This window comes from Panthera pardus, unplaced genomic scaffold, assembly GCF_024362965.1.
Source record: "Panthera pardus isolate Hobbes unplaced genomic scaffold, ASM2436296v1 HiC_scaffold_1, whole genome shotgun sequence".
NCBI lineage: Eukaryota > Metazoa > Chordata > Mammalia > Carnivora > Felidae > Panthera > Panthera pardus.
Genome location: NW_026526654.1, coordinates 813,268 through 829,201, shown reverse-complemented (window position 1 = coordinate 829,201; position 15,934 = coordinate 813,268). Strand labels below are relative to the sequence as shown.

General features: G+C 36.4%; 1 protein-coding gene across 1 annotated transcript in view; it reads left to right on the top strand.

Moving 5' to 3' along the window:
- The window catches only part of LOC128776566 (uncharacterized), a 153,024-nt gene that overhangs the window by 42,424 nt on the left and 94,666 nt on the right, over positions 1 to 15,934 (top strand). The window contains 4 exon segments of the mRNA XM_053901303.1: positions 413 to 641; positions 6,167 to 6,212; positions 9,503 to 9,632; positions 14,324 to 14,494. Of these exon segments, the coding sequence (XP_053757278.1) occupies positions 413 to 641; positions 6,167 to 6,212; positions 9,503 to 9,632; positions 14,324 to 14,494 (576 nt within the window).

Sequence of the window (15,934 nt, the reverse complement as noted above, 5' to 3'; positions counted from 1 at the left end):
GGTGAAAGCAAACGCTTGAAAATGTCTTTGAGGGATGGTTTAGTTTTATATCTGTGAACAGGTTTCCTAAATATAAGTATGTATATATAATGGCATCCTGAAGGATCCTGTCAGTACAGCCACTCCAGAAGACAGCAAGTATTATTTGTTAAGCCATGTACATCACTGATAGCCACTTCTCTCCCTTTCCTGGTCTGAATTGTTAGGAATCCCCCTGGAATCATAAGCATTTCTTTAGAACAATTTTAAAAGTATAATTTTAGATAGTAGGTGTGCTGTGTCACATGTTCAGTGTTAAAACACTGTTCAAAGGCAAATGCTATTTACTATTATGGAAACTTAAAAAACGTAAGTCATTTAGGAAAGATTTAGGTAAAAAGAAAATGTATTTGTGTTTTTTTAATCTTCACAGGGCTAAGGAGAGACTGCCAGAGAGCAATACAAAACTTCTTGAGGAGAGACAGCAGCACCAAACTTTACTCAGGACCCTTAGTGTGAGCCCAGGCCTGGAACCACCTTATTGTGGACATTTTGAAAATAATTTAGTGCTCAATGGAAACCTTACTCCAAGAGGGAACTTAGTGATTCCTACCTTAAACCCACGGCCGTCATATGACTACTGGGAGACTTCCTTGTGGAAGGTGAGTTATATTATCTGTTTTAGTTTGGGTTTCAGATATCTGATATAATAGTTGCTTTTAATTTGGTGAAATTCTGAGTTGTTTAAGTAACTAATACATATGAAGTAAAAGTCATAATTATATGTGCTAAGAAAGAACTGAGGTAAATTTTATATATATATTTTAGTCCCTTGATCTCTCATTTCCAAGAGATACTAATTTTTATTTTATTTTAGCGAGAGAATGAGTGAGTGCATGCAGGGGAGGGGCAAAAGGAGAGGGAGAAAGAGAATCCCAAGCAGGTTTCATGCTCAGCACAGAGCCGAATGTGGGGCTCAGTCTCAAAACCATGCGATCATGACCTGAGTCAAAATCAAGATTTGGACACTAAAAACAACTGAGCCACCCAGGTGCACCACAAGAGACACCTAGCATTAACTCTATTCAGTAAATATAACTAGACTGACCCATGTTAAATTTCTTGAAAAGCTTTCATTTAAATTTGATTTTAGAAAGTAAATGTTATTGCCTGCTAACCGCAGGTACACTCAGATGCTTGGACTTATTTTCAGTTGGCAGTGGTTCATAAACATTTGAAAGTTTTGCTATAATCCAGTTTTTGCACCCCTGTGTGTCAGTGAATGATCGTCCTCCAAACACTTAACGACCTATGAATGTTTACTATTTAGAAGAATCCATGGGGGTGCCTGGGTGGCTCAGTCAGTTCAGCGTCTAACTCTTGATCTCAGCTCAGGTTTTGATCTCAGGGTCATGAGTTCAAGTCCTGCATTGGGCTCTACACTAAGCATGGAGGCTACTTAAAAAAAAAAAAAAAAAAAAAAAAAAAGAATCCACGGTAAGTCCTTTTTATGAATGAAATCAACTTGTAACACTAAAAAGGTTAATTTCTCTTTTAAGTTAAAAGATTTGCTGTTTTCTTACACGAGAATACATCTTTAATTGCTTTCTTACTTATGGCACTCTTTTTTCTTTTTCCTTTTTTTTTTGACTTATACCACCTTTGTTTCAACTTTCATAAAATATCTTGCTGAGCGATTGTAGAGCATTTTATAAATAGCTAAATCAAACAAATATTTGAATTTTTAAAATGAAGCTTTTATTTCTTCAAATGAGTTCTTTGCCCGTTTCTCTTTTCTTTTTCTGGAACCCCTTGAATGCAAGTATTATTACACTGGATGTTGTCCCACAGGTCCCTTAACCTAGCCTCATTTTTAAAATTCTCTCTTTTTTTTTTTTTGGCTTGGATGATTTCTACTACCCTGTCTTGCAAATTGTTGATCTGTTCTTCTGCATCTTCTTATCTGCTGTTGATTCCCTCTAGTGTATTCGTCATTTCTGTTATTGTATCCTTCAGCTCTGATTGGTTCTTTTTTATATTTTCTATCTCTTTGTTGATGTTATCACTGGATCCATTCATTCTCCCAAGTTCACGGAGCATCTTTATGACCGTTACCTTGAACTCTTTATGAGGTACATTACTTATCTCTGTTTCACTTAGTTTTTTTTCTTCTTTTGTCATGTTCTTTCATTTCAGATGTACTCCTCTGTGTCCTCAGTTTGTCTGACTTTCTATGTTTGTTCCTAAAATGGTTCCTTTCAACTTTTTCTCTCTTTCGAGTTGGCGTGGCCTTTGAACAATGTACGTTAGTTATGAAGTCAAGGAAGAAGAGAATGTTTCTGTAAGTGCTGTCTAGTCATTTTTCTCGGTGGAGCTGTGACAGGTGACACTGGGTAGGCGGCAAGTAACCCTGCTCTTCTCGTTCTAAATTCAGAACACAGGAGACAGGGAGATGGAGAGAAACTTAGTAGCTTTATTACTAATACACACTAACAAATTGGAGGATATGATTTAGGTTATGTTAGCCACTTTGGGCTTCCTCCTAAATTGGGCACTTCCCCACACAGTTGTAAATTGAGGAAACAATTGCTTGACCCCCACCCCGGGGGCCGGGTGCTTACCACAGAGCTGAGAGCAGACCCAAATTCATGTTACTGTGGGCAGGCACATCTTTTTCAAAGAGGAGATTCAGAAACACGTAAGCACTGCTTAGCTCCTTCTCCCAAATTCACCCGTTAGGTAATTCTCCCTTCCCGTCGGGAGGGAGGGGTAGAGATAAGTCCACATGTGAGACGTGAAGGTTCACCTATAATTTCTGACTGGATTTAAATTATAAATAAAGTGAATTGTGTCTTTTGTACATACCAACGAATGATGAGAGGTTAGGCAAAAGCATGCTAGATGGGAAAGAGAAATCTGTGTTGGGTTTGAAATTTTGCTATAAATAACCACACCATGGGTTCACTCATTTGTTGATTGATTTTGATAAACCAAATTTTCTTTGGAAGAAATAATTCTTTCAGGAAGAATTTCCTCAGTTTCAGCTTGCTTGCTTCACCTAAAGATTTTCTCTTTCGAGTTCTCTGTCCTGTGGTTTAAAAAAGTTGTGCTTAAAAATTGACTGCTACTAAAAGGAGTTAACATAATTTCTGTTCCTTTATTTTTATTGATGACTTTAAAATTTGTAATTTAGTTTTAGAGCTACTATTGTGGGCCTCATACCTAAACATTATTGAGCCACATGACAAAGTTTTATGTATTCATTTTCTCTGAGTTATTCTTAAAATACACGTATTTTTCCTGACTATGAGGAAGTAACGGGCATAGAACTCTAGGCCTGGTAAGACCACACGTGTATTCCTGGTCTGCATCTAGTTGGATTCATGACCTCAGGCAAAGTACACTCTCTCTGAGCCCTTTTTGTCTATTACGCAAAATTCGGGACTTTGACTAAATTAGTGACTTTTATACCTTCAAAATAATTTTTTTTCAAAGAATAGAATGTATTTTTTTTTGCATTAAACTATATTGTGTAAAACAGAGAGAAGTAGAGCTGTCTAACTAAAGGAGAGATGGAGACTACGGCTGTGACTTCCTTGTCCCTCAATCCTGCAGTGCCCCCAACCGAACCTTAGATTTCTATGGGCCATATTTGAATGCTAACAGTTAATGAGAAAATCCTTCTAATTAAAAATCCTTTAAAAATGTTCTTTGAATTAAAATTTGCTGATATATATTTTTTCTGTGTATAATTTTCTCAGCCTCTTATATTTCTGATCAATGGAAAGGTATACATAAAAGTACACGTGTTCTTATTCATGGACTTGAAAGCTATTTTCGCCATTGAAACACAGTTTTTACCTAGAAATAAACATAAAGGTCACAGAGGTAAATATTTAGGAAAAGAGCTTTTGGGGAAAAGATGCAACATTACCTTGGTAGCTCCTTAAGTCATGTCATATAAAAAACGTGGTTTATATTTTATATCGTATTTATTAATGGTAACACAAAATTGTTTGAATAAAGCCTTCCCCCATCATCTGGTATTAAGTTATTAATTTTTAAGTCTGGTATAGTAATGTTGTCCCATTCATTTTATAAGGCCCGAATATAATGCTATTGTCAAAAAAGTGTTATGTTTCCTCAAAAACTTAAAAATAGATATTCATGAATCCCACTACTGCGTATTTACCCAAAGAAAATGAAAACAGTAATTTGAAAAGTTGTATGCATCCCTATGTTTATGGAAACATTGTTTGTGATAACCAAAATAGGGAAGCAACCTAAGTGTCCATGGAGAGATGAATGGATAAAGACAATGTGTAGTATGTATACAATGAAATATAGCTCAGCTATCACAAAGAATGAGATCTTGCCATTTGTGACAACATTGATAGACCTAGAGGGTATTATGCTAGGTGAAATAAATCGGAGAAAGACAAATAAACACTATCTGATTTCACTTACATGTGGAATATAAAAAAACAAAACAAGTGAACAAACAGAATCATAACTACAGAGGACAAATTGGTGGTTGCTAGAGGGGAGGTGCAGTTATAAAGTAAATAAGTCACAGGAATGAAGAATACAGCATATGGAATATCATCAAAAATATTGTATTAATGTTGCATGGTGACAGAGGGTAACTACACGTACGGTAGCAAGCATAGCATAGTGTATACAATTGTCCAATCTGAATTTGTATACTGAAAAACTAGTGTAACATTGTATGTCAACTATACTCCAATTAAAAAAAGGTATTAGGGAAAACAGTCTCTGAAAATACTGGGAAACATGTCAGCTAAAACATTTGTCCTCACACCCAAATTTGTAAAGACATTGGAATCCTTATCACCACAGTGTTGACTATGTTCAGTACACTATTTTGGAGCCAGATTGGGGCATTCAGGGAGAGGCTAACTTGTCTAAGGAAGATCTAAATAAGAACATTCTAGACAGGAACAGTTGTAATATACACTTGACCCTTGACCAACATGGTTTTGACCTGTGCGGGTCTACTTTACTTACACATGGATTATTTTTGGATAGTGTACAGTATTGTAAGTGTATTTCCTCTTCCTTCCGTTTTTCTCAATGTCATTTTTTGCCCTAGCTTATTCTACTGGACAAAACACGTATGAATCGACTGTTTATGTTACCGGTAAGGCTTCCGGTCAACAGTAGGCTATTAGTAATTAAGTTTTGGGGGGATGAAAAATTGTATACAGGTTTGTGAATGTACCCCAACCCCTGTGTTATTCAAGGGTCACCTGTAGTCAAGTGTTTCAAAACTTGGTCCTAATTTGGAGAAAGGAAACAAAGTTACAATTGAAAATTTTATACTGTTTTCCTTATCTGTAATTGAGAAAGTTATAAATCAGAAGCTAAGTTTGAAAACTGTTGTAACCCTCTATTTTTCCTTTCTTCAAGGAGATTTTCTGAAATCTTTGTGTGCATATGAAAAGAAATAAGTGTTTTAGTCATAATACAGATAGCAAAATATTTTTACTCAAATTTTTGCCAATAGAAGTTCCACATGACAGTATGACAGTCCCACTTTCTTCATTTTATATATATTTAAGAGTCAGTCCTGAAAAACTAATAGCAAAAAGCATTCCTTCAAATTTTGTTTTTCTAAGAGTGAAAAAATGGAAAGCCCATTTTAAGGAACAATTCATTAAGGTAAAAACCTGATTAAACTTTCACAAATGGCAGTTTTTCTAATCATTTCCAAGTAATAATTCAGTATACAATATGAATCTTGTTTAAACTTTTTTGTACCAGTAAGATCAAACATCACCTTTCAGAGATTATACATATTCAATAGATCAATATTAATTGTGCTTTTTATCAGATTCGCTTAAATAGCATTATATATGTATTATACACATATTATATGTAATATATATGTATTATATATTACACACACACATATATATATACATATATGTACATATATGTATGTGTGTGTATGTATGTATGTATGTATCTGTTCTCCATTATCTAAAACTAAAATAAAATAGGAATTTATTTTATTCATGTGATTGTCTTCCTATTTAAGCAATCCCTAACTTTGGTTTAATCTCTACAAGTATTATTTCAAGACCACATGTCGTAAGCTATATATAATTCCTACAATGACTTTTGTTTACCTTACACATTCTAAATAATATTTGGCTTATTTCAGACGCAGCGGGAGTTTGAGAAAAGAATAACCAGAGCACTAGAAGAAGGTATGTTGCCAAAATGTATGAAGTTAGATATCATTGATTTCTGAAATAAACTATAAATAGTAAATGGCATCCCTTTCCATTGTTTGGATAATAGATGCTACATTCACATTTTTTTGTACATAGCTAATAAAAAATGTAAAAGCATGAGCATAATGAAGAACACACTTCTTCCTCATTTAGTCCTCATGTGTCATAGCTCTTTTAAAATCTCCCACAAGTCTAGGGGCACCCAGGTGGCTCAGTCGGTTGGGCGACTGATTTCAGCTCAGGTGGGTTCAGGCCCCACAGAGGGCTCTGTGCTGAAAGCTCGGAGCCTGGAGCCTGCTTCAGATTCTGTGTCTCCCTCTCTCTGTGCCCCTGCCCGCTTGTGGTTTGTCTCTCTCTCAAAAATAAATAAACGTTAAAGAAGTTTTTTTCAATCTCCCTAAGTCTATATATCTGTTATTATTTCTGGCGACAATCTTCCTTCACTGGTGCCATCCCTGTGGAACTGTCAACCTGCACAAGTCTCAGAAAAGGTGTGCTTTATCAAATTGTTGTTTCTGCTAGTGATAGAAGACCCAAAAAGCCAAAGTCGTCTTAGTAATGCTTGGTTAAGTAATTAGAGGTCATATAGCTGTCACTTGACAGGTAACGGGTTTCAATCTTCACTCATTGACTTTGTCATTGCTTTTGCCCTTGGGTAAAACTTCAAGTTCCTTAGCATGGAACGAAAACACCCAGATCAGTTTGCTTCTTGCCAGATTATTCAGCCTTGTCTCTCACTATTTGCCCTACTCTGCTGCTTTGCTCTAGCGCCTTGTCAAACTAAACTACTCATAATTAATTGCACAAGTGTTCTTCCTCACTTCTAGCTCTTTGTATGTGCTTCTTCCCTCTACCTAGCATACTTTTTCCTTATCCTTCAGGTATCAGCTGACATATCACCTTCACCAAAGAGCAGACAATATTGACACAAAGCTGGGATGTCCCTTCCATATGTTCCAGTAGTGCTGTGTTTCATACCTGTCACTTACATCTGTATACTTGGCTCTGTTTGGAAATGCCTGTTTGATTTTTCGGTTTATAGTTTATGATTGTTCAGGGTGGACTGTGTCCTCATCTTGTACTTTCATCTTGTAATGAAAAAAACAGAAACTCTGACATTTATCCACAATAGCAATTAATTCAGTGTGCAACCCTGAGCAAAATATATTTAATACTAATCTTGGGTTTCATATTGCAGTTGTACGTAGGTATTTTTCATTTTTCTTAACACTCATAAAGGCCCCAACTTTGTTTTTTCTATTTCCTTTCCTTTCCTTTCCTTTTCTTTTCTTTTCTTTTTTTTTTAATCACTTGTAGTGAAAAGTATTTTGGAGAAAGAAGATAATTCTTTCTTTTCCTTTTCAGCTGCTACCAAATTTGAATGAGGATCCTGTAGAAATCCTTTAGTATCTACTGATGATTCAATTCTAAATCAAGATCCAGTATGGAAAGCGTCATGAGAATATGTACAGATTTTGAACAAAAATTATACAATTTGAAAAATAAATAGAAAAAATTTACTGGATGCTTACAAAACATTTTCATTGCTTCCCAATTGAACACACTATACGGCAAAATCTTGATTAAAGGAAAAAGTTTTTGTATCATATGTGTGTAATGAAAATCTTTATAATATTTTAAACTATGTTTCTTGGCATCTCATTAACTTTTAAGCACATTTTGTACGTGGAAACTACCACTAGAGGGTTTTACATACATCAGACTGCTCCACTACCAGCGGTTTAAACAGCACCCAAACAACCAAGTTGTCATTAATACTTCAGTAGTGTTCATGGATGGCTTTTTGTTTTTCCCAATTTTTATGACTATATGTGGGCCTAAAGATTTAGACGTTATGTTGATATATTCCTGCTATGGCTATTGCCAATGTTTGTACATATTACAATTTTTTTTATACTACCATAAAACCTATCTATAATTTTAATTGTAAACACTGATTCGTAGCTCTTTCCACATGGAGAAATAAGATTTGCCTAAGGCTTTTCAACTTTTCTATTTATTTATTTATTTATTTATTCATTTATTTATTTTTGATTTGCTTTTTGGAAACAAAGTTAGAGACAAGAAAAATTAGAGAAAACAAAACAAAAAAAACTCCCCCCCCCCCGCCCCAGAGCCATTTGCAAGTAAACTGCTAATGGGATGCCTGATTCCTGTAGCATTTAAATCCTACAAGTCAGTACATTCCACATAACTACCATACAACCTTCACAATCAGAACATTAACTCTAATACACTCGACTCTTAATCAACGGGGTTAAGGGCTCTGACCACGCCCCCCACAGTCAAAAAGCCATGAACAACTTTTGACCCCCAAAGACTTAACCACTACTACTACCAGTAATCTTTTGTATATTATACGTATCATACTATATTCTTAAAGTAAGCTACAGAAAATAATACCATGAAGAAAATTATAAAAGAAATTACATTTCCAGTACTGAAAAAAAAAAAAATCTGTGTGTAGTCAGTGCACCCATTAAAACTCTTTTGTTCAAGGGTTCAGTATAATTCTATCATTTATTCCTCATAATTCTTTTTAAGTTTGGTCACTTATCTGTAGTATACGTTATACCAAGGAAGGTCCTGTTTAGAGCCATGTATTGAATTGTGTGTCTTAGTCTCTTTCACTCCAGAACAGTTCCTTTGTCTTTCCTCGACTTTCATGACTTTTAACCTTTTGACGAGTAAATTCCAGTAATGTGGAATGTCTTTCAATGTGGATTTTTCTTAGGCTTCCTTATGGTAAAATTCAGACCATACATGTTTAGCAAGAGTATCACTACAACCTACTCTTTGCATCCTATCATGTGACCTACAATTTTGATTTGTCCCCATACTGGTGATGTTAATGTTGGCCACCGGAGGTAGTATCTGCCAGGTTTCTCGCCTGGAATGTTAACTTTCCACTTTCCAATTATTTAGTATTTTATGGGGAAGTACTTTGAGACATGTAAATATCTCCTTTCTCAGACACCCTGTGCCAGGCCACCTCTTCTGCAGATGACTTGCCCCCCTGCAGGTTCTGAAAACCCCCACTGGGCTATTCTTCCCCTGTGCAGATGCCTCCCTACCCTGTTCAGGCTGTGATACTTCATTATTCTATACCATTCACTTTTCAGGGATGCTCTCACTTGAGCTCCAACACTGTGCAGGGTGACTGTCCTACACATAATGCCTTCCCCATTCTAAGCTCTAACACCTCACTCTGGACCCCCACAACTCCATGCCTCTGTTTCTAGGACTGGGAACTAAAATGTTGGGGATGAGAAAGAAGAAAGGAAGAAGGGCTCCACAGGTCTTTTATAATCAACTTGGCAAGCTCTCCAAAGCCGGTTCTCATTGGAATTGCATCGAATCGGCCAACAGTTTGTAAGGAAAGACATTTCTTATACTGATTTTTCCAAACAACTAGTCTTTTAATTATCTAAGATTATTCCCCACAATATATTGTTTTTTACTCGAGTGTTTTATCTGCAGATTCTTTTGGATTTGGTACATGCAGTGACATATAATCTATAAATAGTGGCATTTTTCTTTCCAATTCCTAGAGCTTTCATTTTTTTTCTTTCCTACTACAAGAATGACGTTGAGTAAATGTGAGGATAGTGAGTGTTCATGTCTTCTTGAAATTGCAACATGTAAAAGTAGTTTTCTATAACTATGTAGATAGTGGGGTTTTTAAAAGTGTGCGTCTTTTATTAGTCTCTTAGTTTGCTCTTGCCGTTTACAACAGATCACCATCCACACAGTGTCTTAAAGCCACACGCATTTATCTCACATTTTTATGGGCCAGAAGCTAAGCAATGGCTTAGCTGGGTCCTTTGTTCAGGTTCTCACAAGGCTGTACTCAAGGTGTCTGCTAGACTGCGCTTCCCCATTTGGGTGCTTCAACGGGGAAGAATCTGCTTCCAAGCCCATTGAGTTTGTTTATAAGAGAATTTCCTTGTGACCGTATGACTGGACTCATTTCCACAGCTCTTTGCTAGCTGGAGGCTAGTTGGAGGCTTAGGTCCTAAGCGTTCCCAGACACTTGTCTTAGTCTTTTTGGGCTGCTCTAACAAAATACCATAGGCTTATGAAAAAAAAAAAAAAAAGTTTTATTTTTCACAGTTCTGGAGGCTGGGAAGTCCAAAATGAAGGCACTGGCAGATTCAGTGTACAGCGACGGCCTGCTTCCTGGCTCATGGACGCTGGTCTTCCTGCTTGGCACAGGGCCAAGGGAGCTCTCACAGCCCTCCTTTATAAGGGCACTAATCCCATTCATGAGGGCTCCACCTTCGTGACTTCATCATTTCCCAAATCCCCCACTTCTAAATACTATCACGTTGAACATTAAGAGTTAACACATGAATTTGGGTGAGTGGGGACACAAATATTCAGCCTAGAGCAAGGCTGTTCCTTGTTCTTGGCCACGTAGACTTCCTCAATACGGCCGCTTAGTTTAGGAGGCCAGCAAGGAGAATGTCACTTCAGCGAAAGCTCAGTCCTCCTTGAAGGGTGTTCACGTGATTAGATCAGGGTTGCCTAGCATAATCCTCCTTTTGATTAACTCTGAATTAACTGAATTATGTCTGCAATTTTCCTTTACATGTGCCATGTTCTAATAGCTAGAGTCAAGTCACAGATCTTAAGCGAAAAGATTTATAAAGAAAAGGTGACAACACTAAAGGGCAGATACTATGGGGTCACTTAGGGTCTTTCTGCTACAAGTATATTAAGGAAGTTCTCTTATAATACTAGTTTTCTAAGTTCTGTCATGAATGAATATTGAATGTTAAAAGATGTTTATTTCACATCTATTGAGATAATTTTTTTAACTGTTTATTTTTGAGAGAGACCAAGCAAGCCAGCAGGGGAGGGGCAGAGAGAGAGGGAGACAGGATCTGAAGCAAGCTCTGCGCTGACAGTGGCGAGCCCAATGTGAACCCCACGTGGGGCTTAAACTCACATACTGTGAGATCATGACCTGAGCCTAAGTTGGATGCTTAACCGACTGAGCTACCCAGGTACCCTGAGATAAGTTTTTAAAATATTTGTGAATGGGGGGAGGGGCCAAGATGGCGGAACAGCATGGAAGTTTTGTGTGTGTCTCCCATCCATGAAATACAGCCAGGCCAACACGAAACCATCCTACACACCTAGAACACTGATTGGAGGACTAACACAACAATCTGCACAACCCGAACCACAGAATTCAGCAGGAATTTACCCCAAAAGAAAGAGCATGAAGAAACCACAGCCAGGGATTTAATCAACACAGATACAAGCAAGATGTCTGAACCAGAATTTAGAATCACGATAATAAGAATATTAGCTGGGGTCGAAAATAGATTAGAATCCCTTTCTGCAGAGATAAAAGAAGTAAAAAATAGCCAGAATGAAATTGAAAATAATATAACTGAGCTGCAATCCGGATGGATGCAGTGGCAGCAAGGATGGACAAGGCAGAACAGAGAATCCATGATATACAGGACAAACTTATAGAGAATAACGAAGCAGAAAAAAAAAAGAGGGAGATGAAGGCAAAAGAGCATGATGTAAGCATTAGAGAAACCAGTGACTCATTAAAAAGGAACATCAGAATCATAGGGGTCCCAGAAGCGGAAGAGAGAGAAATAGGGTTATTAAGGTTATGTGAGCAAATGATAGCGGAAAACATTTACAAAACCTGGGGAAAGACACAGACATCAGAATCCAGGAAACACAGAGGACCCCCATTAGATTCAACAAAAACCGACCAACAAGGCATATCATAATCAAATTCACAAAATACTCAGGCAAGGAGAGAATCATGAAAGCAGAAAGGAAAAAAAAAAAAGTTCCCTAACCTAAAAGGGAAGACAGATCAGGTTTGCAGCAGACCTATCCACAGAAACTTGGCAGGCAAGAAAGCAGTGGCAGGATACATTCAGTGTGCTGAATCAGAAAAATATGCAGGGGCGCCTGGGTGGCTCGGTCGGTTAGGCGTCCAATTTTGGCTCTGGTCATGATCTCGCAGTTTGGATGCCTTTTATTTCCTTTTCTTGCCTGACTGCTTTGGCTAGGACTTCCTCTATCCTGTTGAATAGGAGTGGTCAAGTGGGAAACTTTGCCTTGTTCTTGAACTTAGAGTAAAAGCTTTCCGTTTTTTACCACTGCATATGATGTTGGCTATGGGCTTATCATATTGGACTTCATTATGTCCAGGTGTGACAATTCAGTACGCACTTTGTTGAGAGTTTTTATCCTGAAAAGATGAATTATGTCAAATGCTTTTTCCTCACATGCTGGGATGATGATATAATTTTTTTTTATCCTGTTAATGCGGTATATCAAATGTATTTATTCAATTTGATTTCTGAAGGATAATTTTGCTGAGTAAAGTATTCTTGATTGGTAGTCTTTTTTCTCTTAGCACTTTGGATATGTAATCCCACTGCCTCCTGGCATGTAAGGTTTCTGCTGAGAAGTTGTGAATAGCCTTATGAGGGTTCACTTGTAGTCACATAGTCTTTCCTCACACTTTTTCATTATTTTTACTTTGTTCTCTGCTGACTGGATAATTTGATAGTTCCTGTCTTTAAATTCACATTTTTTTTTGGTTGATCCATTTCCTGTCAGTGATCACTCTTGCTTTTTTCATCTCCTTCATTATACTCTTCAGCTCCAGGATTTTTGTTTAGTTAGTTTTTACTATGTCCAGCTCTTTGTTAAGCTTCTCCTTTTATTCATAGAGTGTTTTTCTGATTTTACTGAATTGGCTTTTTGTGTTTTTCTTGTAACTCACTGAGTTTCCTTAAAACTGCTATTTTTGAATTCTCTTTTGAACAAATTACAGATCTCCATGTGTTTCTGATTGATTATGGAAGATTATTGTGATCCTTTGATGGTATCATATTTCCTTGATATTTTATATTCTTTGTAGTTTTGCATTGCTGTCTTTGCATTTGAAGTAGCAGTCACCTCCTCCAGTCTTTAATGACTACCTCTTCAGTGTGTCCAAACCTGATTTTTTTGCTCCAGTGGGATGCTGGAAATTCTCTGCAGGAGACCTGGTTTTCCAAAAAGCCTCTCTCATCCACGGGTGATTATCTTAGAGAGTGTTTTCTAGGGAGGGCTTCCCAGATGTGGCTGAGAGGGAGGGGCTGGAGGCACTTTATGGGCTATTGCTAGGTCCACAGATTAGACTGTAGTATGTCAGCCTGTTACCTGATGCACGGGTAGGCAAGACTTTTCCTCGGTCCCTTGGAATATAGTGCTAGGTTCCCACAGCTCCTGCAAAGGCAGTTTTGCCCGTGGGTGGATAAGATGCCAGTTTGTTGTAGGTCGGGAGACGCAACAAGGTACATCTTATTCAACTATGATACTGATATCGCTCTGACATATGGGTATTTTAAAAGAGTTTTTCCCCTAAGATATTTCACTGATTTCTCCTTTCTTGTTATATGGACCTCATGCTACTTTAAAACTTTGTTGAAATTAAGCATTCTTATATTTAAAAGCAAAGCCAAAAATAGAGCACACATCTAGTTATTACTCCCATGTCTAAGAGTCCCTGCCTTTAGGCAATGAACTCTAACTTTTTAGTGTAACCTTCAAGTTTCTTCAGAATTTCTTTCCTGACTGATCTCTTACTACTTGCTTCCATGTATTTTATGATGTTTTTCCAAGTTCCTAAAAGCTTATACTTTTTCCTTTCAAGGCACCTAGATGCCATCTGTGTAATCTTTGTGCTCACATTCTAATCTCTAAGAAAATGGTTTTCTCCCGTTTCTTTCCCTGGTGACCTCTGTTGTTTATTTTCCCTCTTCAGTAAAGCCTTTCTTGTCCTCACAGCTTTTCACATGTCCATTCTTACAAATCACATTGTATTCTAATTGTATATTTACCTGTGTTTGAAGCAACAGATGAGTATTTCCTTGTGTATGGTTGGTACTTCAGCACTGTTCTCTGAATTAATCAAATTAAGTCAGATGGGTAAAATTCAGAACTTGATGAAGATTGTCTTTTTATTCTTTATCAGTAAAATTATTAGAAAGCATTGGCTTTTTTATGGCTTTTTAATGACTTTGCTTTTTAAGGAAGGAACCTGGTTTACATATGAAGAAGTTAAAGAAAGGTGAAAATGAAAAAGGGACTTCAAAAGTATCTGTGATCACATCAGTGTTGCAGAAGGCAGATTCCCTAACTGGTGGTCCACTACAAAAGAATGATTGCAGCCATTTCATTGAAAAGGATCAGCAAGAAATCAGGTAAAAATCTATAAATTCTTTATGTGCCTGTGAAGGAATTTTAGCAGTGATTACCTTTTGTGGAAATAAAGTGCTGTAGTGTAGGTAGGTCCAAGCTAAAGCAAGAAATACTCAACATATCAAACACACTGCTTGAAAATTTATGATGAAGGTAAGTGACTTTGTCAAGGAGCAGTTTCAGTAGTCACCATGGAAGCATGGAAGATGAGTAACTGTAAACAACTCCTTAGAGCATTTATTTGGGAAAGGTAATAGAGAAATGGATGATAACTGAAAAAGAATGTGAATTGCAAAGGCATTTTCTTTCTCTTTTTATTTTAAGATGGGAGCTTTTAGAGTGTGTATTCTGTTGGAAATGATCAATAGAGATAGACATGGTTAGTTAATTTAATATTGTTTGCTTTTCCAAACATTAGGAAGTTTGTTGATTGTATTACATTATCTTTTAAAGATTATAGTAATTGTCTTTAGTACTCTTATTCATGTGATTTTGTGCAAGAAGTTGGTTTATTCTGAATTGGTTCCACAATGGGGTATTCTCATACAATTGAATATGCAGATTTAAAAATATATATGTATGTTTGCAAGTGTGTATATATATATTTATATATATATTTATATATATATTTATATATATATGGCTATATAATTTCTGACATGTATGTATATGTATATTTATTATATGTATATTATATGTATAATAGACATATTGTATGTATATGTATATGCATAATATACAAATTAAATGTATAATTTCTTATATATGTATATATAAGTATATGTGTATAAGTTCTATATGTATATATTTGTATACACACACACACACCCTTATCATAAATGTATGCAAACACTGAGGCCATTCTGAATAAAACTAATCCTTCCTTGATGCTTTTAAATATGCAGTGCCTTTGATAATATCACAAATAGCTATGATTTTGTTAAGGACTTTAAAGTATCTGGTTCTATTAACTTAATATTATTTCGGTTCTGGGGAAAGGGGAAGATTTTGTTCATTTACAATTGGAAAATAAACTAGTAATCCATAACAGATTATTCCTTTTGGACTAGAGAGCTCTAAATTACAAAAACCATGCTTCCTGTACCAACAGTGCCATTGACACAGATTGTATGCTCAATAAGTATGTGTTGAATGTGGGAATAAACAGTGGAATGGATGAATGAACGAATGCCTGTTGAGGAACTTCTCTAGAAGAAGCAAATCTTTAGTTTATTGAAAGTATATTTCCCATCTTGCCAAGTATAAAGTCTCTTAAAAATATGTAAGATTCAGAAATTGTTATATATCACTATAGCTAGAAATCGAATCATAATATAGATTCATTTGCTGTCATATTAGTTAGAAACACTGGAGTATTACTTTAACCACATAGTATAAAACACATGCTTTGAAGGCACATTCCTGGGTTTGAATTCAGGGTC